At 34.1% G+C, this 15,827-nt stretch overlaps 1 protein-coding gene across 1 annotated transcript in view; it reads right to left on the bottom strand.

The window, feature by feature from the left end:
* The window catches only part of LOC113499270, a 65,906-nt gene extending 53,442 nt beyond the window's left edge, over positions 1-12,464 (bottom strand). Inside the window, exon 1 of the mRNA XM_026879680.1 lies at positions 12,103-12,464. Within this exon, the coding sequence (XP_026735481.1) occupies positions 12,103-12,157 (55 nt within the window). The 5' untranslated portion in view covers positions 12,158-12,464. The remainder of the gene's footprint in view (positions 1-12,102) is intronic.
* Between the last annotated feature and the right edge of the window lie 3,363 nt (positions 12,465-15,827).

Here is a 15,827-nt window from a genome sequence, read left to right on the forward strand (position 1 = left end):
TCGGCTGTCCGTGCAGTCAATTGCCTAATTATGTGTTACCAAAGCCAGTGGTTAACCTAAGAATTGACAGTTAAAACTTATTTTCTGACAATTGACCCCTAGGGTTACACTAACTGTATAATCTAGAATTATTTGTACTAGTGCAGGCTGGCAATCAACAAGACTAGGTGACTCATTTAGGTAAGTTGCTAAATGTACCTCCGATACTTGGTCCGTAGCTTTAACGTAATTTATCATAAGCCTACTAGGATATCCTTACAAGTATTATAAACTTGGATGTGAATTTGATTGATTGTAACTTCGTTGTAAATTCTATTGCTAATGGAAAGTTACGCTGTTATCGGGTGACTTTAAGGGAAATAGTGGAGTTTGCTCTCAGGTTTATTAAAAAACCAATCATATAGGTCATTTATTATTTTAAGTTCTACACAAGTATTTGTGTAGGAGATAAATCGAACAATACACTCTATTTACCTATAAATAATACCAGCCGACCCATGTACGTCTCTGTGTTGCACAAGTCTCTTCAAGTATAGGGAGTATTTTTGAGGCGCACGCTAGCCTAGTGCGGGTTCGTGATTTTACATTGAAATAGGATTTCAGATTTCCTCATGATGTTTTCCGTCATCATTTGTTAGTTGTGTCACATTCGTACTTTTTCTGCATTTTCATCGAGCCTGTACCTCGTGCATACTAATCCACGCATAGAACTCCGACTCCTCCACTTCATCTATAGCGATATTTTTATATTACACATACCAAAATATTTTTTGCCCATGAATCGATGCAAATTTTCATAGCTCTACTTCGTGAGTACTTCCTCCTTACAACAACGTTACTCAGTGTGTTTGATACATATTTCCTTCAATGCTTAGTGGTACAAGTACATACATTGCACTGACAAGGCCGATTCAATAGATATCGTTGATTTAATAACGTCACTGACCCGAAAGTTATTTGATGGCTAGTCACACTTTAAGAAACTCATTCATTTTAGAAGCTTAAGGTTTTTGAGAGGTCAAAACTAAAACTTTGACTTCTTAACACTATTTATCCTCTAGCTTGACAACCCAGGTTTTGGGTAATTGTTAAGTGTTAACTCATTATCGAATATCTCACTTATATGCAAAAGTAAACGATATCCATTCAGGCAAATCTGCGAACAACAACTAGTGTTAGTATAAACCATAAGATATGTGCCTGTTACACCTGTCTTGTAAAACTATTTTATATTCGACTAGTCTACCTAATCATCAAATTCAAAGGGAAATGGTACAATGCAAATTCTATGCGTCAGATCCAATTTGGTATCGGGAATGAGCTGTCAAAAACGCAAACATAAAAGGCTTTTACATTCATCCAACCGATTACCTCCTTGATAATCGCTGTATACAAAATTAAAGCTTCAAAAATCTTAATCGTAGTTTGTTTGGAGCTAGTGACCTACATAAACTTGTTTAGCAAGTTAATCGAGACAGATTAAATTATCCAAAGTCAATCTGTTCACCTTTGGAGTCTTTTATGTATTTTTGTTTCTTCTTAAAGTATATAACGTTTTTGAACCATATTGTTTTTTATTCTTCAGTATGTGTATTTTTTTAATACTTAGTCTAAGTGTGCAGTAGTTTTAAGCAATTATACACTCTACCAAATTTTAATGAGGTAGTGATAATTTTGTAGAAAAGAAAATATAGTGCAAAATTCAGTTTATAGCCCCATAGGATTTTAAGTGATTAATTTCTACGCACAAAGCGGGTTACAATATAGCCTGTTCTTATTTTATCGAAATACAAGACGGTCACAATTCTATTTGTAAATAAAAGTTCATTAAACCAATTTTCAACCTACCGCAAAAAGCATTACTTAAAGTACATCCTTGTATCAAAACGAAAGTTGTAAACCTTACAATTACGTTGTTATACTTGACAAATTTTGTATCATGAGAGATTTAAACAAAACATGAGTTTACAAAGTTCGCTCTATAATTATCATAGTCGAGTGTGTGTTTACAGAGAAAGGTACCTTTTACTTGCATTCTCATTTCTCATTACTATAGTTTATTGTTTTATTTCGTGAGATAGATTGTTTTTGTCACGCGATTGTTTATAGTTATGTAGAGAGTTAATAGATTTTTAAAAGACATTGTTGTCAATAAAAAACAAGATGAATCGATGTGAATGTTAATGGGCCTAAAGATACCTCGTTCTGGGGCGTAATAGCCACGCAGTTCCATGTTTGTGGAAATGAGCTTCTGGGTAAGCTACAAGTGTATCACTTGATTGATTACAGGTTAAGCTAGCTTGCTACGGTCGGTGCGTGGATGGGTGGCCATCTACGACCATTCCTGTTTCTGAAGGCACGTTGAACTGTAACCTTGTATCTATTTATACATATTTGACAGTCATTATGGGTAGTAAGAAATTAGGAAGACTGACAACCAGTTTTACTAAGAAATATTGTGTTGCCCAGGTAGGTAACTAGGTTGAGGAGGTCAAATAGGCAGTCGCTCCTTATAAAACACTGGTACTTGCTTGCTAGCTGCATCTGATTAGACTGAAATCCGACCTCAACATAATTGCTAAAAGGCTAGCAAAATGATGAGACAGGGATCTCTTTTTTCCAACCGAAACAGACTTCCTTAAGATGTTGTAAAATAAAGTAAAATGATAAAGTGATATAAAGAAAAGATACGTAAGTTATTTGGTCACTAGATGCAAACCTAAGTTAATCGTCTCCTATAAAACTATACATGCAAAATGCACCTAAATCTTGTATAACAATTAAAGGCAATTTGTCATAAAATAGACATCGTGATATGAATTCTTGAAAGTTACGTTATGGATATAAAAGTCTGCAAAAAGGCCAAAGTTCAATTTCAATAATCTATCTTCTACCTAAGATTGTTAGTCGAGTATTAGATTTGCTTTTAAAGGTTGTCTGAAAGATATGGCTATTAGCGTTAAGACCGCCATTGTACCATTATACTGTATGATGCTATTAATTTCACTGGTTTAATTATATGGTATATACTAAAGAATACATATATTCATTCATACAGTTAGCAACAACACATATTAATTATAAAGTTGCATGGTTTTAGTTATAAGTAATTTTGTTTTCAATAATTAAAAATAAAACATTTTATAAGCACTGTCATATTTTAAGCCTACCTATTAATCTGTATTTTGAGACTAAGACACCAAAAAATTTCTTCAATTTTCAAAAATACCAATATTATAGAGGTCACTGAATATATCAGACTTTTGTTATTCACTGAACAACAAAAAAACTCAGCTTTTCTAGCTTCTTGATAGACAGATCGAATTAAATTACATTAGAACCCAAGTGTGTCAGCTATTTAACTACACAGCATCTACTTAGTTAAGAAATACTTAACTTAGAACATTATTTTTATTCAAACCACGTCTTATACTCAGCCTGCTCATGTTTATGTGAGCATTTAATAAAACTGAGAGCCAAGGTTGCTATGGTTACCAAATTGTTTGAGAGTAATGTTTATGTATTTCGACACTCATGTATCGATATAGATGGACTTCAGAATTTAATCTTCATTTAGAGGTGAATGTAGCTTGAGGCTTTGAGGACATATTGTTAAGGTCATGACCATCGTACCTTGCAGTATAAATATTCCTAATTCCATATTTTCAAGTTCAAATTATACAAAAAATATATTATGTAAATACGTGATAGTGAAGGGTCGTCGATACGGTGTACTACCGTAATATTTCCTTGACGTTTGAAAAGTTCTCATTTAAAGCTTAACTTGAATAAATGGATATTCGTTTCGATTAAAGATAGCTCTTAACAATAATCGGCTCATTTAAAAAATATGAATACTTAAAACAAATTTATTCAAATGATCGTAGGCCTAAACTGATACAGATTTCTAGAAATTTCTGTAAACTGACACAACTCAACAAAACAAGTCCTTATTTGGTTCAACCCACGTAAAACGGGTAACGACCTTAATCAGCTGATCTGATGTCATAAATATCGAGTAGAACCGACTTTCTACCTCGCTTGGAGAATTAATATCACATTTTAGTACAACCGACTACTTACATCGAAGTAAATTTATACCAAGTTCACACATAAATGTATAAAAACTTAAATAACTTCGTATATTTTGATATTTACGTAATGGTGCCACACTAATACAGCCTTTAACAAATTCATCATGATCTTTCAGTTTTATTTCGTTCCTGACGTTGGTACTCCTAATCTACTTATACCTTACTGCCATTAAAAAAAACTAATTGCCAAATCGTTACCAAGACAAAAAATAAATAAAAAAACTAAATGCGAACCCTTTACCAAGACGAAAAAAACCTGACTATTTTAAAACGATTGTTTACTAGATATACAATAACAAAAGTCATAACGATTATCGAAATGCCAAATAAATTTCAGAATTCAGTTAATCCTCTCTCCTGGTCATACAACGCGAGTAATATCGGAATGTCTGTTTGTAACTTTCACACCAAAAAACACTGAACGGGTTTTCATAGAACAGAGATAGATGTCTGTATTTCTAATTTCTCTAACTCTTCTCCTTTCGCAGGTCTACCACAAGACATTTCCAGTAGCAGTACCTCTGTATTATATCTTTTCATATCCTATATTCCTGTGATTTTTCTGAGTACATAAATTATTAAATAAATAGATTACAGTCTGGATTTATAAATACGTTACTTTTAATTTAACTTAAATAACTGAACAATGCTTCAAAGCCAAAAACCGACCTCCACGCGGGCGGATCAGCGAACGACTCCTAGCACATAAATCAAATAAAAATCAATTCACTGTCCCACAGTAAGTATAGATGGTAAAAAATCAACGTTCGCTCAAGTTACACGCATGTTTGTAACGCTAGATATTGTAACACATCAGTGAACAGAGAAATGAGCTAGATCACCGACCCTGTACTACACTTACAGGAACTTAGCTGACGACATTTTGTAACAACGTCGCGTCGTGAACATATAGGTTGATGATCTAAGGTTTAACTTTGATAAACATTCGTTTTTGAGTAAGTGGATATTCTTTGAGAAAGGATATATTATAATAGAACATTTTTTATAAACTTTAAAAATATTCTACATTTTGATTTATTAATGGACAATGTTTTCTATTTAATGTCATTCTTTTTGGGAAAATAATGGAGATTTCTTACTCAAATATGTAGCATTCGTTAAAACTAATATTTTAATCAAATCGCTATAAAACATCCGAAAGTATATTCAAAAGGTTTTTTTAATGTAATTGTTTCACCGCGGTCGTTTTATTTCAAATCGTGAATGGTAGTAAAAAGTTAAACATGGCTGATGGGTTTCACTACAAAGTAAAATTATGCTTGTGGGTCAACAAGATCAAATTATGCAAAATGCGGTCAAACTGAAGACCTTTCGTTCTAGAGTCCGTGACCTTAAATACCTAAATATGGTCAGTGATGTTTAAAACTGACTTTTCTTATAATAAGTGAGTGAATATGTATCATAATCTTTTTTACATTTTTCAGCTTTTTTTTTCTTTACCTAGCTCACTGCTTCCCACTGCTGGGAAAGGCCTCCAATCATTAAACGATTCTCTGTCGGGTCGCATGAAACCAGCCTACACGGTAAGTACAATTTGGTAAAGATAACATTTTTTTAAATCCTAAGAGCTCGCTTCGTTTTTTATATAAAATACTTATAAATTTTAATTGACACTAAAGACAGACTTTGATCATGAAAAATAATGAGGTTTGCATCTATGCTATGATTATTATTGCGAAAAATTTCAGATTGAAACCGCAGCATTTAATGTTAATATGGTTTTAGCCTTGATCCGTACGTAATGAAACTCTTCAAATTAATTAATATACAATTATGGATAAAATTAACTTTTGTAAATTGCCTACATACATTCGTTTTTGTATGATGTATTAACATTAAAGGATATTTGCTATAATTTTCCGAAATCATTTATTACTCTTAAGGTTTTGGAAAGTCCTGGCGAAATAAGTTTTACCTATTGAGAAGATTTTGATAGTAACTGCCGTGAGAATGATTCATTATTAAATGATGTAACGGTTTAAAAACGCGTATTTATCGGGGTAGTCGGACTACCCCGATAAATACGCGTGAGTAAATTTAATTTTTAATTTAATTTTGGTACCCCGGAAAATGTACTTTCCAAAGGCAACTTTTGCACTTAGTACTTTCTAATAAAATTGTAAACAAAAACATTCATCTTATAACTAAGCAAGTGCAACATGCTAATACATAACTTTAAGCTGCAAAACAGCTTAACGGACCGGTCCCAATGCTTCAACAGTCATCTCTCCATACTTTTATAGGTATAGACAGTACAAGCATATAGCTTGGAGACAAAGAAAATAGTTAGTACCAATCGCAAGTATGCCAGGATTAAAATATGCATCGTTAGATACCGTTCGGCGCTGAGAATCTTTGAAAACGTCTTAATTATATGCACTAAGTGTGTGAAATTGTTAATACCAAAGTTGAAAAGGTTAATAAAAGATCATTAATTAATGAAATTATTATATGCAAATGCATCTTGGAATGTTAAATAATTAAGAAGATGATGCTCATTTTTACAACGAGAAAAGTAAATGCGTAGAAAGTATAATTTGATGGAACGAACTTTAAATTGTCCCATCTTGCCAATGATGGGCATAGATTGCAAGATTTCATTACCAAACTATATTAGGTGGAGCGGTATTTATAAAAAAAAAACGAAAACCTTTTGCTCAAGTAGGTACGCGAAGTGAGAAACTGGAAAGACTCACGACTCATCAGATCGATACATCACGAAGAAGTCGTTGAATACAAATCTTCGACATTACAACAAATGTTAATGTTCACGGAAATACTATCACCGGACTGTTAATGAGTAAGATGCTGTGTGATACTGTTGAATGGTAGAGCAGACGCCATATACCATGAGTTGAAATGTAAGAAGGTCTGTGATACTCTTGGTAGAGAAGATGCCATAATATGCCATGAGTTGAAATAATGAGTAGATATGACGTATGGATTTTCGTTACTATACGGGGTCTTTTTAAAATTATGATCAGTCGATGGAAGTATTGGAGAAATTATTACAAAATTAATACAGGAAAATAATGCTATTCAGGTGAATAATATGACTTGAATGAAAAACATAATAATGAATGATATATTTTCTCCAGATGTAGGTATAAAAGTTGTAGACACTAATTTGATCCTGAATTTGAACTCCCGGTAGGACAAACGAATAATTTTGCTGTCAACACTTAATCTCAACTATAATTGGTTCCCCAGTAACCTTCAAACAAACGACATCGATTAAGTTTTACTTAAGTTTTGATTGACAGTTAACACATTTTGTGCTGATCAGCGCTCAAGAAGCAGGTTATCAGGTAGGTGACTTCTTTCACCGAGTTGGTAAAGGCAATAAGAATTTAATAAAGTACCGTTCGATCTCTTGGGACCGGATTCGAGTTGATCCGCGATGGCCAGTAGGTCACATATCAGGTGCATGTGATACCGTTATGGAGGGCTCGGTAACGATTGTTCTAGATGCTCAAGTATATAGGACGAGGTAAAGGAATTTGTGCGAATAATATTAAGCAAGATGCACCATACGACTCTCGCGGTAAGGATCTTAACCCATGTATCGCGTCGTGTGTCGGGGGTATTCATATGCTTAAAGCAACTCAAATCAAGGATTCCTGGATCAAAAAAAAGGATTATTGATTGTCTTACTCAGGAATTGAACCTGCTACACTTCGTGCACAGTGAGTTTGGACTTTGGCGTGGTTTCCTCTACCTCTCAGCTAATCGACAACCGCAAGATTTAACGATGGTAAAACCTACCATTCATTTGCAGTAAATGATTTGACTTATTATCTAAGGACTTAACAGTTATCGACCGATAGCTGTGTATGCTCTTTTAGAAGCAATTTATCATATCATAAAATCTGTTATAATCTAAGAAATATACGAAATTGCGCGAATATCCAAAAGATACTCGAAGACCAATATAAAAAAAAATTATTCAAATCCATGATCAACATAACAATTGCAATGCCTGTCTTTTTACAAGGGAGAGACGTCTAAGTCTTGTCTAACTATTGAAAGCTAATCTAACTTTCCTACCGTTATAATCACTATTTTACGCCGTCGATGGCATTGAAAATCAATCCCACCATTGTATCGTATTAAAAATCAATCTAGCTGTAATTTTACATCTAGGTAGGTGCCATAAATGGCCAGGTTGTAATGTTCTTGTCTATTTTGATCTTAATCTTATTTCTTAATTTTGTATCTAGTACGACAATTTTGATCCTGATTTTGTTTTACTGCATATTTACTAAATCAAATTGGTTGTAATTCTATAGTTCGTTGATAATTACCCAAAATAAATGTAAGATTTCGTTAGTATTCCCTTCAATTTTCATTTGATTACCAGCCATGAAATACCTCAAATATCGCATTAAAAGAACATTGGTATATCACTCAAATAAGTATTCAGAGCAAAACAGTCTAATCAAATTTAAATTTATATTACTGAAATTTATTGTACCATGACTAACGGTCAATATTAATATTCCATCTCTTATGGATTTGGGATTGGAGATAGAACTTTGTCATAATCTAGATTCGCCAAGTGCATAAATAGAACGAATTAAAAATAATGGCCGTGAGGAAAACGTCAAAAAACATTTACTTGAATTCGGAACTCGGAAGTTTAGCAAAAAATTGAACGAAATAATATTCTTTGCACATGTTATGCCCTAAGGCGCAGTCTGACGGTATCGAAGCCAATGTGACCGTGACTGACTGACGTGAATGCTTGGGTTTTTAGCCTTTGCGTAACACTGGCCACTAGCCGGCGCGCCAAAATATAGATCCGCTAGCTCTTTAGTGATATGAAGAAATATAATCGTATATTCATTTAAATTACATGTGCTTTTAACACTTGGCTTTTGAGATCAGGTGTTTATGAGTGCGTGTTTTTCTATATGTGTGTGTGAATGTGTGAACCTCATTTTGTCAGGAATTTGGAAGATACATTAAAGATTAAACTACAGAGCCTTATGATGTTTTATATTCAGTTCTATTATCTAAAGAAATTAACTTTCTGGTTACCAAACAAAAAATACAAAAAATTAATAATAAAAAGTTTAATATTAAAGTGTTTTCTCCAGTAATTATTTGATTATTTCTTTTACACACCGAACTAATTTAAAAAAACTCAATTTTAATCGAATGAGGATTGTTTAACGATCAATTTTAAGTATCGTACAAGGAAGCGAGTCAAAAACTCGAAGTAGTTAATTGAATTGAGTTCGAACGCGAACACTTTCTCTCGGCGCGAAAGTGTCACACAACTAGTTATACATTTTAAAACTATTTTAACGATGACAGCAGTATCGATATGTTAATGAAAACAATAGTATCGATTATTGAAGAAATCGATATTAATTTTCTTAATGTTTTCGACAAATGGTTCCGTATGCTTAGTGAAATTTTATCGATTGTTAAAGTCATCGATATAGAATAAAAATCGATATCAGTGTTGTTGCCTTTTTGACGTTGGTATTTTATTATGACCGTGTGAAAATTTTATATTTTTATTTACGTATTTGAATACGGATATATGTAATGTGTAACTAAGAATTTGGCCTAGGATATCCGATGCTTGAATATTAATGTAAAATGTTTACTTATTTTTATAGTCCGTGATAATTTTCAATTTATTGTTTAAATATTTTTACGAACAAGTAAGTACTCGAATAAGATATTTAGTTACAAATATGCATTGCCATTCAATGTGGCAATGCTGCCAGCCTTTTGGGCACACTCCCAGCCGGCGGCGATGCCGATGAATTTTTTGATGCTTTAATATTTTCTTGTAAATATTTAACTCTGTAAAATTGTAAATAAAATTTCAAATCCTTGATTGAAAAAAAAAGTTTAGGTTACAAATAACGTTATTTTCTAAGTTACGTTCATAAAAATAACCAGTAGAAGTTACTAGATATTTGAGTAACCGGTAACTTTATATTATGTATGTATTGGAATTAAATTAACAAATCACATGTAATTTTTGTAATAGGTGCTTAGAAAATTAGGTATACGTAATGCACTAATGCAAGTGATTCATAATTGTAATTATTAAAAATAATTAGTGATTGGCATGATGTCATGAGTTTTTGATACTAATGACCTTTGTGTTCTTAATTTTTTTTTTGCTTGATTTGATATCTAAATATTCCTTAATATTTTAAAGATTTTATTAAACATGTTTTCTCGTGTCGTACATTTGGTGATGCGACGTGAAATGACGTCCAGGGAGCCACATCCGTTTTGCACTCGCCGATGAATTAATGTAACGTTTATAAAAATTATAATATTACGTATTGTCTTTACAATTGGGGTCAGTACTCAATGATGACGATTCGATGACAAAATTCGGACCTTTTGCTTGGCCAAAAAATTACCCGAAACGTCAAGGGTCTAAATTGATTAATGACGACCTCCGTGGTCGAGTGGCGGACGCACCGGTTTCAAGGTGTCGCTATCTCTGAGGTTCCGGGTTCGATCCCCGGTCGGGTCAATGTAAAAATTCACATTTCTACATTGTCTCGGGTCTGGGTGTTTGTGGTGCCTTCGTTGTATCTGAATTCCATAACACAAGTGCTTTAGCAACTTACTTTGGGTTCAGAACAATGTATGTGATGTTGTCCGCATTTATTTATTTATATTTATGATTCCTGGTGTCAAAATGTATGATATGACATAGATGGACTTGGATTTTGGACTGAAATTGAGAGGATAGCCAGAAAATGATGAAAAAAGTAAGTTATTAGAAGCATCCATAGAAATTCCACTTTCATTGTTAGTAAATACATTGACCTTCGTCTCCATATATTTACTTAACCAACATAATTACCGCTTTTGCTTTCATATCTAAGCAGTAAGTAGAAATGCTTGCTATTTACGGCACACTGATGCTGTCTTATAAAACATTTATGAGGTAAATATATTTATACGTAAGTAGCATTATACAACCTTATTACTGATTAAATAAGTAAGAGACGACCTAGAGGGGAAATCAAGGTCTTATAAAAGTGAGAACTGAAGAAAGTTTGTTTACAATACCTTAGATGTTGTTGATAATAATGTTTCCAAAAATATATTGCGGAATATCTAGCAGTATATTGCTAGGGTAGAGACTTGCGCAGAATAGAAGAGAGGAATTAAAGAGAAGAACGGAGAAAATTTTCTCCGACAGTCATTTTAAGTACTGTAATCCAGGATCTATAATGGCAACCAACAATTACCCTTGACACACCTGAGGAATTGCGAAGAGTAGGAGGAAAACAGGTGTCCATCACCTGGTAGTAAATTCAATTGCAGTTCAGGAGTAACTTTCAAAAGAAACTATTGTTGTAGCGGTAATGCCTGCTGGACAGCAGGATTGTCTGAAATGGTTACCGTGGCCCCCGTATACGAAAGGCAAAGGAAGTAACATAGGTGGGTTTTAGTCAGTAGAAGTCCACGTTCGTCCCACTCAACCCAAAACGGAAGGAGACAGTTGATGAGTTCCCATCCGAAAAAAAGGGGTTATATTATTTGGGAAATGGGAAAAAATAGTATTTGGGTCAGTTGCGTGGGCAACGTCGTTTTAAATATTCTTGCGTGTAATAATTTTTAAGTGTATTTTTTGTTGTTATTTTTCAGCATCTGGCCCTTTAATTTAAATGATTGATGAATGTAATTTTATGTAATGATTTTGTAACAGTCGCTTCTTTATTAGAATGATTAGAACTTATTGGTTTAGTTTTGAATCGTAATTTAAGTTTTAGAAAATTGTTTGATACGTTTTATTTTTCATTTTCGCACAAACTTTGCAGTTTTGTATTTTTTTAAGTCAGTTGATCGCTTTTAAAAGTAGGGTAAAGTCGTTTAATTAAACGGTTTAATAAAGTTACCGCGGTCGCAGACATTTTGATCTTGAACACTATAGAATGTTTATTACTGACATAAGTTCCTTCGTTATTTTTAATTGCATGCAATAAATTTAACTCACCTATATGAACGGCCAGTAATAATAGGCATCCGCCTAATAAACACAAATACTTCATAATGGCTACTTAAAATTCAAATCCTTACACTTTCACCAAAACACTGTTTCACTGCATTACTTGAATGCAAACGAACTAAAATAATCTTTTTTTTTATTCCACCATTTTATTCACTATAACACAAGTTAGCACAAACAATTTAAAAAGTATTTAATTTTTGACTTATGGCTCGCGGAAATGCCGCCAAAATTTGACAGGTATATTTTTTAAAAGCGCGCGTCAAGCCGCGTTCGAAAGTCAAGCGCCAACTGCGCATGGTCGACCAGCGAAACAGGTGTGCAAACCGGTGGAGTAAACGACCCGTATAACCCGACTAATTTAAAAATTGACTCCATTAACAAGCGTGTTGTTTAATTGAATGACGTATTATTTCGTCAGGGTTATCATTTGCGAGCGAAGCGTATAGTTTATGCAGATAGTAATGTTATCACACTTTCTATAACTATTTTCAAATTGTTACGCACTCATCATTTAAATTGCTAAGTATGTGAGCACAGTATGTCTGTTTTTGCACTGATTTAATTTTCTCCTTGCGTAACAGTTCCGAGCATACGTATATCTTTATATTATCTCTTATGGCTAGGTGTAAGTGTAATTAATTATCTAAAAACCAACTTAAGGATTATTAAGAAGTATTTTCTATTTTCCGATGTAGACGGCAAATATTTTTCAGGTAAATGAAAGGAAAAAGCATTCCTGCGGTTGAGCCAGTTGGCTGAAGAAAGAATATCAGGATTTCATATGTGGCATATAAGACAAGAAGAAATCTGATTGGAAATAAAGATAAGTCTAGGAAGAGTAGGTACGATCTGAAACACTACCATGTTACTTTAGATCAATGCTTGATTTGCACTTGAAAATTAAAAGGAGAAACATTATTGTAAACCCTGCAGCGGTTTTAACATCGATAAATTTAACCACATCCACATCAATCAGACTTATATCAAGTTCTTGTTGGAAACCCACTGACCGTCGACTTAACATTGAACTGTTAGTGCCACCAACCGTACGCGTACTGACCAGTCAATTAAATTAATTCATTTACGAGTGTGTCTGATACAGTCCACAACACGTAAGTTATGTGATTTTGGCATTGACCAATACTTTATTCATATCAAAACGGCAAAATTTACATTCTGTAAGTGATTAAATGTTAAGTACAATAGTAACTTATAGTAATCAGTTTCCAACTACATTGATTAAGTTCCATGGACAGGTTTTAGTCTAGGTATGTCCTGGAAAAAATAACTTTTATTTTCGCCACGTATAAAGTGATACCCTTCGTCCTCGTCGTCGCCTTATCCGAGCAATATTATAAAGGCGATCGTTTGTCAGTATGAATGCAACTTTCGTTTCTCTTTAGCGCAAAAACCACGGAAAAAATTTGGACGAAATTTGGCAAACAGGATGATTAAAACAGGAGGATTAACACAGGATAGTTTTACACCGATTTTATCTTCCCTTGTGATCATTTTTGTTTTCATTTTGCAGACGGAGACGCTGGCAACAGCTAGTCCAACATAAGGCGGCAATAAAGACGACCCCGAATGGGAAAGCGAACTGCATACCAAAGCAAATGGTCAGAACAAACAATAGAGTAAACCGAGTGGAAAAATCGAAGGTAGGCCCTTGCTCTGCAGTGGGATAGTATTACATTAAAGTTTAAGGGGACAGAGGGGCGTCCTTGTTTTAGCCTTGGACCTAATTTCAGAATATAATCTTCAAATTGATCCTCCATATTCGATCCCAATAAGTTATTTCTTATGCTCAGCTGAGTGCTAGATAAAGTTCAGCAAATTGACGTCCCTTTTAGAACGGTGGTCGGTGCAGCGCTGGAGGGCGCGCTCAGGCTACCGTTCGTAATAGTTTAAATTTTAACTTAATGCTACTTCTGCCCAGAGGGTGAGAGTAATGCCGACAATGACTACTTGGTACTACTTTTACACACCACTAGCGACAAAGGGTCTACAGTTTCCTCTAAAGCTGGTTTACTGGCACGTTGAACGAACACCCAGAGGTCAATATGTATTTAGCTGTTGCTTGAAGCTCTGCCTGGCTGGATGTCGGTTATAGTTGCAGAACTCTTACACTCCTTTAACGAAGTCGGATAAAAGTACCTACCCTATGAGTGAATTCACGTTGTCAGCTACTACCAGCTTGAAATTTAAATTGGAATTGGTCAAGTTCAAACACACACACAATTCTTGTAGCGTATTTGTGTTTTGTGTTGATCACTCAGAAGCCGCATACTTTTTGGCGTCATTGCTCACCTAAAACTCTTGCAGTTTTGGAAAATAGACACTTTACGGGATGACGTGCGCAGCTGCAAAGCCCTCACTTAAAGAGGTTGTTGTGGTACGCGCTCATATCATCGGGTTCGCGGTAGATTGCATCGCGTAGTCTCAGGTACAAGGTAAGGGTGAAGCACTCCAGTTTTTTGACAGGTAAAAGTACCTCTCTACAATACCTTCTGCCTTCCCCAGAGTTGAGAAACTCCATGAAAATTTCCCCGGGTAAAAAATGGCCTCAAAAACCCCAAAAAGAAAAAGACCTCAAAAATAGAAAATTTTCTTTTCAGTTTTAGCAATGAAACTCTTCCCTACAATCATCTGAAGAGTTTTAGCATAGAATTATAGGCCGGTATTATTATATAACCTATGTTTCGTACATAACTTATTACATACATTCGTTCACGCCTAATTTACTTTCAAAATAATAATGACGCTTGTTATCCGAATCGCAAGGCAAATCTTAGAAGCCTCTTTCTAATCTCGCTGTAACAATAATGAACCTTCGTAAAGTAAGGCACTATGTAGGGCACTTTTGTTTTGTTTTATTATCCGGTAAAGTCAAAGCATAAACTAATGCTCGCTACATTGGTATAAAACTTTTTTTCTGAAATTCGAAGTACCAAAGACAGTGCTTAGGGCACTACTTATATACTTATAAAATTAAGTAGTATCACTTATCAAGCAATCAGGTAAAATAGAATAGAATATTCTTTATTGAACACCACATAAGTACAGGATTGGATATCTACAAATAAATAGTAACATGGTGCCACAATGGGCGGTCTTATCGCTAAAAGCGCTCTTTTACAGACACCCTTTGAATGGACTAGGTTCTGAAGGAGTAACAATATGCAGGTAGTCCGCGGTGCATAGTTTAAAAATAATTTTAATTTAATTCGGGCTCTGAATCCGAAACAATGTCTATGAAGGATTTTGTTTTACAAACCGTTCTAATTTCTTTGAAATAAAAGTCATATAGAATAAACCCGTTTCTGAAAAAATACAATACAATAATAGTAACAAGTTTGGACACAATTTATTCACTATTTTATATTATCATGGTCGGCGTTGCGACCGTTAGGTACATTTAACAGCTGATTCCTTTCAACGCTGAGAGGTAGCTAAACAATGCAACTGTAAAGCTAGTTCAACAAGAAGCGTTGTCGACTAGCAGTATTGTAAGATTTTCTTCTACAAGTTGGCAATTCGAAGCAAAACCTTCACGATTTCCAAACACTGATATTATGTTATGAACAAGTACGCTTCATTGCCGTTGTTACACAAATTATTCGTTTATAATTATGCCTGTTAATATGGCCATGTGATCGCGTATTCTCTTATGTATTAGTAAAAGAGATTAAGATTCTTACAAAAAGATG

The sequence above is a fragment of the Trichoplusia ni genome, chromosome 12 (genome assembly GCF_003590095.1).
Source record: "Trichoplusia ni isolate ovarian cell line Hi5 chromosome 12, tn1, whole genome shotgun sequence".
Classification (NCBI taxonomy): domain Eukaryota; kingdom Metazoa; phylum Arthropoda; class Insecta; order Lepidoptera; family Noctuidae; genus Trichoplusia; species Trichoplusia ni.